General features: G+C 44.0%; 1 protein-coding gene across 26 annotated transcripts in view; it reads right to left on the bottom strand.

Annotated features, from left to right (window-relative positions):
• The window catches only part of R3HDM2 (R3H domain containing 2), a 162918-nt gene that overhangs the window by 18298 nt on the left and 131758 nt on the right, over positions 1–12862 (bottom strand). For 15 of the 26 annotated variants that reach the window (XM_043564551.1, XM_043564553.1, XM_043564549.1 and 12 more), the window contains 5 exons: positions 12256–12351; positions 9336–9367; positions 9184–9237; positions 4749–4981; positions 2238–2413 (listed from right to left, as the gene is read on the bottom strand). In XM_043564551.1, coding sequence (XP_043420486.1) covers positions 2238–2413; positions 4749–4981; positions 9184–9237; positions 9336–9367; positions 12256–12351 — 591 coding nt within the window. The remainder of the gene's footprint in view (positions 1–2237; positions 2414–4748; positions 4982–9183; positions 9238–9335; positions 9368–12255; positions 12352–12862) is intronic. The other 11 variants (XM_043564561.1, XM_043564543.1, XM_043564559.1 and 8 more) reach the window with 3 other exon arrangements.

Below are 12862 nucleotides of genomic sequence, written 5' to 3' on the forward strand. Positions count from 1 at the left end.
CTGTCCCCAGGCCTTGGTACACAGAGCTTTTCTTGCTATTTCTCCGAAAGGAAAACCTTTAGAGTCAGTACGGTGGCATGAATGTGTGTGTGGTTCCTTCCTTCATCTCTGCACTGTTGCAAACCATTTGTGAAACTAAACAATAAATATGCTGGGGCTCAGCACCTTGAGACTGGAGAGCCACCAGTCCTGAGAGGGAAAAAGAGAAAAAAACAAAGAAAGAAAAAGGCAATAGGAAGAAGAAGGGATAGAGAGAGAGGGCGGAAAGTGGAGAGGAAAAAAAAAGAAGGTATAAACAGTGGGGTGGCGGAGGCGCCTGGGTGGCTCAGTCCGTTAAGCGTCCAACTTTGGCTCAGGTCATGATCTCACGGTTTGTGGGTTCGAGCCCCACGTCGGGCTCTGTGCTGACAACTCAGAGCCTGTATCCTGTTTTGGATTCTGTGTCTCCCTCTCTCTCTGCCCCTCCTTCTCTCTCTCTCTCTCTCTCTCTCTCAAAAGTAAATAAACATTAAAAAAATAAATAAATAGTGGGGTGGTGGTAGTATATTAGTCACCATCATTAAGTGCTTCAGGGACACCAAAACTTAACCAGGAAAAGATCTTTTAGTTTGGAGTTTGTGATCACAGTTAGCCTTAAGAATGGATTTCTGAGGAAACAGAGATCTCCAATTTACAGGGCCTAACCTAGTACTATGCCTCCTGCAGGAGATCAGTCAATATCAATGACTGACTCACAGAGCCTCATGATCCAGAAGCAGGGCCAGAATCTGAGTAAAAGTTTGGGATTTAGGGCCAGACACCTAGACATTCTAACATTTTTTCAGTCCCAAATGGTTATTCTAGTGATCTCTTTATTCCTTTCCCACTCTTGTCTGTTTCTAGATATGGATGGAAGTAGGAGGCAGATGAAGACTAAGACGGAGAAAAGGGAGGAAGACTGTATTAAAATACACACATTTTAGAAAACTCAAACACTGGGACCTTAGAAAACTGAGGCACACACAGAAACACAGTAGGAGATACCCAGAGAGAGAGAGGTGTACCCATTTATAGGTCTGAATGAAGACACAAATGGAATGCACACATGTGTGCCACACCTCTGTACGGAGTGAGGTAAGCTGACATGAATGAGACTTAATGAGATAGATGGTGATCAAGCAAGAACAAAAGTCAGAACTCTAGAGAAACTGACTTAGGGGCCAAGATAAAGGCCTGGAATGATCTGCATGTGGGTTACATTAAGACACAAAGCAGGGTTTCCTAGATCATTACAATATCAGAATGGGGTAATACGGGGCCATCCTAGGCTCTTTACAGTCTAGTTTCCAGTTCCTGGGGTGTTAATGCTTGTGATTTGCTTCTTTTACCTATGGAAGAGATAGAGCTGATGCCAAGCTGAACTGACTAAGCCCAGAGGCAAGGGAGCCTGGGAGGTGCAATGAGAAGAACTATAGCAGTAGAGTGCAGACATACGGGCTTTCTGACTGGCAGAGACCACCGCCAGACATACCCCAGGATACAGGATGGACTCCACTCATGAGCGGCTCTGCTCAGAGTATCAGGGAGACCTGAACCTACAACACTGATGTCCCAGTTTAGAATAGGCTTGGATTCTGATGCTGAAGACTTGTGTGATCTCTACAGAAAGGAAACTTCACGCAAACCCTACTTGATATTAATATCTACCAGTCCAGCAACAGAAGGAGAAAGAGCTCTTTCATGGCATGGGAAACAAAGACAACTTTGGGGGGATTGTGCCTTATGGCATATGTATGGAAGGGGTCTTGAGTAGATTTCCTTTTCTCAAACCCCAATCCATAAATATGTGTTTGCGGGTCAACAGTCACATGAATACATCCAGCTGGTTATGGTGAGAGCCATGATTTTTTTCAAGCTCCATATATGGATGCAGTGAGCAAAATCGCCTTGCTAATTACACAGGATGTAGAGGGAGATGGGGTACAGCAGAAATGTGGAATGGGGTAAAAGATCCCACTGGCAATTCTCAGGAAGAAAAGGAAGAAACAGAAGGCAAAAAGCTCCCAGGCTGACTCTAAGAGCACTTTGGCCAAACCCTTACCTTACTCTTCTCTCCCCACAACTAACAAATAAGAAACGGGGGAGCGAGTGGCAGATCTCCAACAACAGATCTTTCCTGCCACCCACAGCACAACAGACATGACTATACTTCCAGAGCTTGCTTGAATCAGAGCGGAGGGGCTCTGCTGGTGACTCACCTGTGAGATCATGTGATTATTCAAGGGTGGCTGTTGCTGAGGCGTGGGTGGGAGCGCAGGAAGTTGCTGCGGCTGTGGCTGTGGCGGCTGCTGCTGGGCAGTACAAGGGAGAAGGCCCCGGACAGACTGGGATGAGGTGACCTGGTTGCACACTTCTGGGGCACCTAGCGCCAAACCTAAGGCAAAGAGGAGACCCACCAAGAGTTGTAAGCACCAGCCGTGAACATGCCACCCTTGGACATGTAGGGTGCTACTCCTGCTCTTCTGTTTCTCTTCACTTCCCTTCTGTCCATTCCCCCACTGTCTTGGGAAGATCCGTGAATGAGCACAGATATGAATGAGCAGCTGCCCTGCTGATGGGAGTCCTCATCTTAGCAGGTTTCTGTTCCCCGGGAACAGTAAACACCGCACCCGTCGATACTGGATTTTGGAATTGAACAAAACGTGAGGCTGACAAGCTGCCTCCGCTGAAGTACCGAGAACCTGTCCAACATGACCAGACAGCTGAGAACATGACTGTCTGCTTCCTGGGAAGGTATAGATTCCCAGTCCTGTAAGAGACCTGGCTTCTCTTGGATTTCTCCTCAACTTGCAGCATTTCACAGGAGTTGCTGAGAAGGCAATCTGGCCTTTCCAAGCACTTGCCTGTACACACACATACGCACAACTGTCACCCAACTATTCTTCCCATTTCCAGGCTCTCCAAGTCATGCACGCATTCACACAAAATACTTCTACTAAGTATCTGCTATGTGCTAGGCATTGTATAATGAACTGAAAGGTGAAGAGAACTCAGTCCTTTCCCTTAAGCAGCACAGGATCTTCCGAAAGGAGATGGACGTTCACACAGCAATTACGATCTGATAAGGATAAGGGATGCATCAGTGATATGAACAAAGTTGTACGGAAGCAAAGATGAGAAAGCAGTAACTCACTTAAACAGGAAGTGGGAGGAGAAATGGATTTGCAGGATGAATAGAAGGCTTGTTAGACCAAGGAGGGATGAAGCTAATATCATATTCAAGAAATGGCTGGAGGGCCAGAGGAGGAAGGATATCTGGGAGTAAGACTGAGATGGCAAACTGGGGTCAGGAAGCAACGCTACATTAAGTCATTCGGATTTTATTATGCCAGGAATGCAGAAACATGAATGTTAATTTTAAGAGACGACTGACACGATTAGATCTGTGTTTTAGACTAGTAAACTGGTTCTAAAAGGGCTGAGGGTGGAGCAGGGAAACCAGCTTGGGGGCTAGCGTCATACCTAAATAAAAGAAGATAAAGGCCTGGATAAAGGCAGAGGCAGTGGGGTTAGAGAGGAGGTAACAGAGAAGGCCATCAGAGACCTAACAGAGGCAGAATCTTCACCACTACTGATGTCTTCTGAGGACAAAACCTACAGAACTTCTGGGATGAGATGCAAGGATTCTTCAGAGATGGGAGGAGGGTGAAATGGAGGCCCACTGGGTATAAAGAGCTAAATACCCCCTGCTAAGAAAGAGTACAATAGGAATAAATGGAGAAGGTTACATTGCACATCAGGAGAGCTGTGGTTACAGGGCTGGCATGTGGAACATATGCTCCTCCTCAGTGACTGGGCTCCAGGGAAGCAGCCACAGCATCTCTTGCAGTTGTGGCCTATTGGTTGCTACCAATTAATTACAAACAGCTCAACTCCAAAGGTTCCTTCTGCTCAACCAACCCTCTTTATAATCTCAGAGGCCACAGAATGAAAGCAGTATCATTCTCATCTTAGCATATAATTTGAACTTGGGCTGACAGGGATGTCCAACCTTGGTCAGAAATAAGATAAAATAATCTAATCGCAACCTTTTACTTATTTATTTTTCCAATTAGGAAAGAAGGTTTGAAAGAAAATCGGAGAGAGGAATCAAAAAACAGGGGATCCAAGAAATCAAATTTCTCCTCATCTGGCTATGTTAGCTTTCCAGGACACTATACTGTGAGAAATGTTTTGTTAGAAGTAAATATCAGTGATTTAAAAAAATTTTTTTTTTTAAGTTTGTTTATTTTTGACACAGAGAGAGACAGAGCATGAACGGGGGAGGGTCAGAGAGAGAGGGAGACACAGAATCGGAAGCAGGCTCCAGGCTCTGAGCTGTCAGCACAGAGCACGACACGGGGCTTGAGCTCACGAACCGCGAGATCATGACCTGAGCAGAAGTCAGACGCTTAACCGACTGAGCCACCCAGGCGCCCCTCAGTGATTTCTTTTTAAACATTTATTTATTTTTGAAAGACAGAGAGAGACAGAGTGTGAGTGGGGTAGGAGGAGACAGAGAGGGGAACACAGAATCCGAAGCAGGCTCCAGGCTCTGAGTTGTCAGCACGGAGCCCGATGCAGGGCTTGAACCCATGAACCGTGAAATCATGACCTGAGCTGAAGTCAGGTGCTTAACTGACTGAGCCACCCAGTGCTCCAAACATCAATGATGTTTTAGACAAGCAAGAAATGATGAGCATGACACTGAAGGACAGAAGCTGTAGTACCTGGCCTGGAGATCCTTCCTGCACTGCCACCTTTACTGCTCCCGATGCTGTCCCCTCGGGTGAGGATAGAGATTCCACTGAAGCTGCTGGCTTTGGTGACAGGGGGCCGCATGCTCCGGACAGAGCCATCAGAGTCTGTGCTGCTCCAAGGCCGTGGCTCCAGGGATTTGAGTTCGCTGTCTGTGCTGCTTTGGCGGCTGCTTGAGGTTCGGCTCAGCCCCTCACGGTTCCCCCTGCAGAGACCACAGTGGTCAGAGCACCCCCCACCTACCACTTCGGCAGAAGGGCTAGGAGAGAGTTCATTTCTATTCCTTCGATAACAAAGAAGGGGTGAGGGTTGGGAGGAGGATGGACACTGATTTCTTGTTAGTTGGCTGGCCAACCAAGACTTGCTGGGAGCAGACAGAACAAGATCCAGTACAGTAACAAAGAGCACAGAGGCAAATCTGGAAGACAGTGCGCTGGCAGCTAATTCAATATGAGACCAGAGGTGGATGGGAAACCATATACATGATGCTGAGATTGGCTGCGGTCTCTTCCCCTGCCCCCGCAGGGATCCCACACATGCAGGAGATAGTGGGGAGCAGAGGGGTACCACCTCCTTCTAGGAGTTCTTAAGACAAAAGGACTCCTAGAAGCTACTATTGCTAGAAGGCAGGAGTATCCAATGACATGGATAAATATAACAGGTCTTCCACATAACATGTGTCAAAGCCAGCAGAGGTACCACTTTTCCAGGGGTGGGAAGAGGACTATATTCATTAACGGGTCACTCTGGAAAACTCAATCTGATAGTCTAAAATTGACCTAACCTGTTTTGTGGCAATTCTGTGATGGTATCTACAAACTACTGGTTCCAGGGTCTCTAAGGGCTAAAGTCTTCAACATGATCAAGTAAATATGCCCTTGGGACCCAGGATGGCAAGGAGCAGGGGGCTCACTGTGCCCACCTGCCACCATATTAATAACCTTATTGCCCCAGGCAAGGCACAAGGCTATTGAGAAGAGGGACTCCTCCTCTCTTATTTTTCTCAGGAAGCATCAGGGTTATCCTGATGCTGTAATCACTGTCTAGGATCATAAACAGTTGTCCTCAAGACGGATGGGGTTGACCTAAAAACCCTAAGTCTTACTGAGCCCTTACTGCTTCTTAATAAGCAACCAAGAACCAGGAATTTTCCTTTCATATCTCCCACCCCCAATAAGTTCTGAACTAAAGAAACCAAAGGCAACAATTACAAAAGTTTTGGTATATATACTGGGGAGCAGATGAGCAAAAATCATAGTAGCTTGGGTTCCCTCCTTTGCACTACCATCCCACCTAAAGCAAATACAAACGCCATCCAATCCCCTTAGGTTCAAAGACACGAGGCTCAGAGTTATTCTCATTAAAAAAAAAAAAAAGGTGTTTTCTTATGAGGGTAATATTAAAGAAAATACCTTTCTTTATTAGAATACCTGCTCCAAAGGTACTGTAGGGAAAATGGGCAAAAATAAAGACTAGGGTCACTATTTTAAGTTTTGGTCAAGGCAATCATGGTGGGCTAAGAACAAACACACTGGCACAGCTGGCTAGGGACATGCTAATTCTTCTCCGAATCCCAAGTGGATATATATATATATATATATATATATATATATATATATATATAACCTCAGTGCTTCTCTCTATGTAAGAGTAGAGAACTGGAAAATATCCCTAAAACTTTATCCCTTTGTCTTGGGAATGTCAAAAGTAGAATGGGAAACAAGAAAGAAACATAAATCAGGGGCTCTCCAGGAACAGAACCAGACCTGAAGTGAGAGCCAATAGCTCTGACTCAATGGACAAAGGCAAGCCTACTGAGAGGACTCAATAAAGATGTGTCTGTTTATGGGGCAGCGGATACAGCAGTGGCAATGGGTGAGATTAGAACTTGAATTTTACAAGACAAGTCCTAATGGACTTTTACACCTAAATCAAACACAGCACTATCTTTTAGGACAATTCTCCCATTAACTTTCTCTTTCTACTAGAGGTAAACAGTGAATGAGTCAACTTTAAACCAAACACCCTGGGAAGCTTGAGCCAAAGCGGCAGTACTTCTGTACTCATCCAGTTCCCCCAAGACGATGATGGCCAAGTGTTCGAAATGTGGCTAGTCTGATGGTCTAGCCAGGGTTCGTACACTACACCCCCAAGAGTTAGGGAATCTGAGTTGTGTCTTGGCCAGGAAAGAGATCAGTTTTTCTTCTCTACAACTAAACCATGTCTTTCCACTTCACTAAACATAAGGCAACTAGGGAAAACTCCCAGACTCAGTTCTAAGCCCTGGATTGGGCTATGTGTGTGTGTTGGAGAGATGGGGGTACAGGACAGAGAGCATTCACACTTCATACTCCTGTAAAATCAAAGCTGACCTAGCTTTCATGAGTAGATTTATGATGGTGAAAAGTTCAGTTTATCAGGTCTGAAGAGTGGGTAGGGAGGCCTGTGTTAAGAGGTGACAGTAAATGTCAGTAATGGCTTATTTATCAAATGGAATAGAATCTTCCAAAGAACTAGGAAGTTGCCCTAGTTATTGCCAAAGTGGATGATGGAATGTGGTATATCAGTATTTGTGTCACACACTTGGGAAGAAAGGTATAAAGCAGTTAGAGAAGACCAGCTTCTCATCACTAGAATTCTGGACTAGTACCCAAATAGAAGATACCCCCTTCAGAGTCCATGGAATTGCATATTAGATGACCTAGATCTTTAACCAACACATAGTATGGAAAGCAGCAGCTTACAAGGAGATATGGATAGGACAGGGTTATACCTGCTCACTAGATCCTTGGAGCTATTATCAGCACAGTCTGATGTAGTTCAATGCTCCACAGCACTGATAAGAGCATCGTTCTTAGCAGTGAATCTGAATTAGGGTTCCAAATGGAACACTACTCAGAGAGGAAGGGGTGATATTTGTAGAGAGCTGGTGTGGTGTGGTGAAATAACACTGGACAAAGAGTCCCAGTTTTGCCACTAATAGCCACATAAACTTAGGTTAGCTACTTAATTTCTCTGCTTTTGTTTTCTTTCTTCTGTGTAAACCAGCTTACCAAATCAGGACACTGAGAAATCTGAATCAGATACAGTATACTTTGGCAACCATAAAGCCCTGTGCATTAGCATGTGCAAAGAAGTTCGCTTAAAACTCCTGTTTATTACAGATATTCTGGGATGATTCATGACCTTGAAGTATACAATATGGAACAGGAATTTATTTATTTTTTTGGGGGGGGGTATCTATTTTGACCACCATGAACAATGCAGAGCCTTTACTGCCTAAGGGCTTTCAGATGGACCTCAGGGTGGGATGGTCTAGGAAAAAGAGTTCAGAGATATGGGAAAGGAGATAATGCCCCCCTTCAAAGAATGAGAAATCTTGTGATCCAAATTTCTATGTGGTCTGACTAACTTTAGAAAGGACGGGGGGAAGGGACAATTGAAGTGCTGGGAATGAGAGCTCTGACTAATCTCAGTTCCCATCAAGCTTAGGATTCAAAAAGAAAGAAGCCCTTTGGAATGGGTTAGACCTGAAGCCTAGTATTAAATACTCAAGTTTTCTCTACTCTATAGTTGTCCTATCGGTAAAATGGGAAGAATATACTTAAAATCAGTTGGTACCAGATAGGGTCCTAATGAAGTGCTTCTCTCATCACCACATTGTGTGATCCTCTAGAGTAGGACTGAGAGACTAAAATGAAAGGGAGATTCTCATGACTGCTTTGTGGAAAATGGGAGAATATTAGGCCTGAAGAAGTTAATATAGCAGCTTTCACCAATGTTAACAGCAAGTCATGGGCAGTCATATAAAAAAGATATGCTCTAAGTCCATTCTAAGGAAGAGAAGTCTTTTCTGAGGTCATCTTACACATTATGTTGTCCCAAAGAGAAAACTGCATAGACAGAGATGTTTGTATGTGTTTTTATATGTGTGTATGTGTGTGTGTTCTATTCTTTCTTAAAGACATAAAACATTCCCTACACTGGGTCAGGGATAAGCTCTTTACACCTTTCATAGCAGAAAACGTAGCCAGAAGATACCCATTCTTTTACCTTAATATAAATACATGTTGAAATCCTCCCCAAATGCCCAATTCCAGCAACTTCTGGAAACGAGCAGTTCCTATCCCAGACACACCTATTTGGTCCCCTTCACCACCTATCCACGACTTAAAATGAGATCAGCAACAACAAAAATAAAGTCATTGAGCAGGAGCCATTTCTTTTTCAATCGGGAAAAATATCCAATGTTGCAAAAACCACAAAGTGAATTATTCCACAAGCAGCCATGCATGGAGCAAACTCACTCCGCTGAAAAGATTACAGCAAAACAAAAACAAAACAAAAAAAGAGAAAAAAAAAAAAAACAAACAATGACAAGGAGAGATATAGATCACACAGAGGTACCTAAAAATCTGCCTTCTCTTGTGAGAGCTAGAAGAAAAGGCTTCTTTGGAGAGTCTGTTGGTTAACATCAAAGAAAAGCATCATTACAGGATTATATTAACCTCACTGACAAAGCTCAATGAGAAGCAGGGAACATGCTAAGTGGTACTAACCTGATGTCATTTAGATATCCGTTCTGGCCAGTCTAGGTGAAGGGGAGAAAACGGAAAATAACTTATAAGAAAACAGCATGGCATAACCGAAAAGGGTGTCCGTGATGCTATGAATACCCAAGGTCCTCAAACCACGCTCACCCCCCAACAGGGAGAGAGGGAGCAGGGACAGGATGACCCACACCCACACACCCAATCTGACCTCTCACCTTTAGTGGGAAAGAGCATTCAGTGTTTTTAGCCTTCCCACAGAGTGTTTAAAAAGAGACGCTGATAAAAGTGGGAGTATGGAAAGGAGGAAGAGGAAAGTATTAACCTATTATTTCCTTTTTAGTTCTAAATTTATTCTCCCTAAGAGGTAAAGCTGAGCATAGTAATTGGTGTGCTTGGTCCTAAAGAGTGTGATCAAGGGAAGGGAAAAGGGAGACAAGAGAAAGAAATTTAGGTTTTTTTTTGGAAGTCATCCTCAATGACTATTCCATTTCTATCCTCCACACTGGCCAAAATGAAAGACATTCTGACCTGAGACCCAAGGAGAGTAAGAAATTGGGGAAGCAGGTACTTTTTCGGAGCCTAGAAAAAATGAAAGAATTAAAAGCCTGCAACATTCCTTTTGGGGATCATTTCCTGACAAAGCCACTGAGCTGAGTGAAGTGAGCATTATGATGCACTCCCAAGCCTTAGAAAAAGGTACCAAGAGTGTCCAGCTGCTGAGCAGAGTGGGCTCCGTGCAGACCAGAGCCTAAGTGGGACAGCTCTCCCAGTACACAGCTCAGGCTCCAGAGAAGGTTGCAGCGGCAGCATTTCCATCCAAACACCCTTCTTGCCACTTCCCTTTCTTGTTGGCCTGCCTCTTCCTCCCATTTGCCCCTACCTACGACTCCACCCTTAATCAGCTCCCTCTGACTGGTGAGGTTCCTCTCCACAAGGGAATCTCGAGTATGGTGGGCTTTGGACATGTTTCCTTGTCTAGACCTTCTGAGATTCCTGATGCTTTTAACACAACAAGAGTTAGGAAGTGCTGAAATGAAAAGTGGTAAATCCACAAGGATTTAACAAAGAATACATAAATTAGTAGAGGCTTGAGAGACTGGAAATCAGGAGAAAAAAGGAGAGAAGAGCTAACTGTGATTTTGTTACAGTTGTACACACTTATGTTCTGGTGTTCCTAATTAGCCCCAATACCTTATTAAAAGCTACTTGTGCTTTCAGAGGCTCTATGGCTTTGCCAATGGCTGGCATGGTGGGACAGTCATTTACCATGTGTCAGGGAAGCAGAGCAGCACATCACAGATAGCTATACTATGGTATCACTGGTACTTCCTAATCTGAAGTTCCCAGAGCAGAGCAAGCTATTGAGAGGTGGTTTACTTTAGGGGTTAAGTTTAGGTGGTTTACTTTAGCAGCCAGACTGCTTGAGCTCAAATATCAACCCTTTCACTAACTAGAGCTCTGATCTAAGATTATTTAACCTTCTATGCCTCAGTCCCTCATTCATAATGAGGAAAATAACATAACCTACCTCAAAGACCTAGTGTGGATTAAATACATTTATGCAGAGTGCTAAGAACAGTGTCTCAAAGATAGTAAGCACTATATAAATGTTTGTTATTATCATCCACCAACCTGCTCTGTCCACAACTTAGGGTCATCGTCGGCCACAGCCATGTACAAGTGACCTCTCTCCTCTCATTCCACCCATCTGGTTTGCAGGTAAAGGCAGAGGACCCTCTTTGGGCTATGGTTGGATAATCTGGAGGACAGACTTTTTTCTGACTCAGAATGGAAGTCTATATAACAGAAGGTAAGATGATTCCTTCTCCTTGGTCAGGAGGTTTGTTGTGAATCTGTCCCCACTGAGGATCCTTGGAACACTTGGGTCTCCTGAGACAATGGAACACGTTCATAGAGGAGTTCAGTTTTCTTGAAGTCAGAGACAATGTTTTTCTGAGCTAGGTGATGATGGAGAGACAAATGTATTTTTTGTCTTGCTGACGGAGGGGAGAGTGGGGAAATGAGAGGAGAGTAGTGTTCATCGAAGTATATTGATTAGAATTGGCCATCTTTTGACTACAAAGGTAGGCTGGCTCTTCCTCCTTTGTTTGCTAATTTGACTGTAAGACCTTTTCTGGAGATCTGTTCCTTTCTGGAGATCTGTTCCTCTCTTGCTTATCTACAGCCTTTCCTGAATTTCTGCCATACTTCTCTTCAGTCTTGTAGGCAAAGGCCACCAAATACAGGGGTACCGGGTGTATTTAATATGGCCCACACTTCTTAAGAATAAAGTTGCCTAAAGTGATCGTGTTGCCTTCTGGCCCACAAAGTCCATACTATTCTAAGAAGCAAGGTAGGAAATAGAGGAAGAAAAAGACTTCCTGTTCAGATAGAGACAGGAGGGAATAGTAAGTGGTACCCTCTGTGCATGTGGAATGTGGAGCTCAGAGAATGGATGCCAGATCTGTGCTCTAACAACCACCAACATATCCTAAAAATGAGGCTGGCCAAACAAGATGGATGTATATAGGCTGTGTGGATACTAAGTTTTCCACTTAGAAGCAAAGATGCCTAAAATGGATAGTGGGAGTGAAAGAGGGGAAGTGGGAGAAGGGATGGACAGGCAAGAGTCAGGGCCCTTCCATAAGGCCTGCCAAAACCATTTCTATTTTCAGTCTAATCATATCTACCAAATTCAGCCATTCCATTTGTTCTCTTGGTATGCCATACTGCAAAGTATGAAAAATAATACAAATAAAAATCTGCAGTTTCCCAGTAAGCCACATTTGAGAACCAAACTGGAGCTGGCTGATGTTGGTTAAAAAAAGACAACAACAAAACATTTACGGAGGGTTCATTCCAATCACAGTTCCAAAGATTAAGAGCTAAAAGCTATGGGCTGACAACTCTCAGAAGCTACACTTACCTCTCGGGCAAATATTCTCTCTCGGACCCTTTGATATTCCTCCTCTCTCTCTTCTATTGACTTGCTCCTCCTTCCATCCTGCAATGGAACTCTGATCTAGATCGATGAGCAGAATTAAGCTAGTTAAGTTCTCCTCGTACTGCAAGCTCACTGCACACCAGCAAGGAAGAGAAACCGGGAGAGTTTATAGTTGCCATCAAAAAAATGGAAAAAAAAAAAAGAAATAAAATTTCCAGTGTTGGACAGGTTTCACTGGGTACATCTGACCATGCAGTTTGGGAGATCAGGTTTTCTGGATGATTGGAACCTCTTCGTCTCCCCACCCCCACCCAGAGTGTCAAGAACAACAACTATTTATAAGGATTGGGTTGCTTCCTTTTAGTAATCAGGTACTAAGGATCAAGAGAATAGCCCAGGGAATAAACAATATTGCTTTGGAGGGAAAGAAAGGGATAGTAGGAAGCTAGCGAGGGAGAAGAAACAGGTATTTAGCAGAGCCGAATGTAGAGAAGAGTTTTACAGAACTAGCACCTGATATTATCCCTTCTTTACTCACTAATGCCATGGCCTGAAGATCCAAGTCACACACAGCTCAGCAAAGAGGGCC

The sequence above is a fragment of the Prionailurus bengalensis genome, chromosome B4 (genome assembly GCF_016509475.1).
Source record: "Prionailurus bengalensis isolate Pbe53 chromosome B4, Fcat_Pben_1.1_paternal_pri, whole genome shotgun sequence".
Classification (NCBI taxonomy): domain Eukaryota; kingdom Metazoa; phylum Chordata; class Mammalia; order Carnivora; family Felidae; genus Prionailurus; species Prionailurus bengalensis.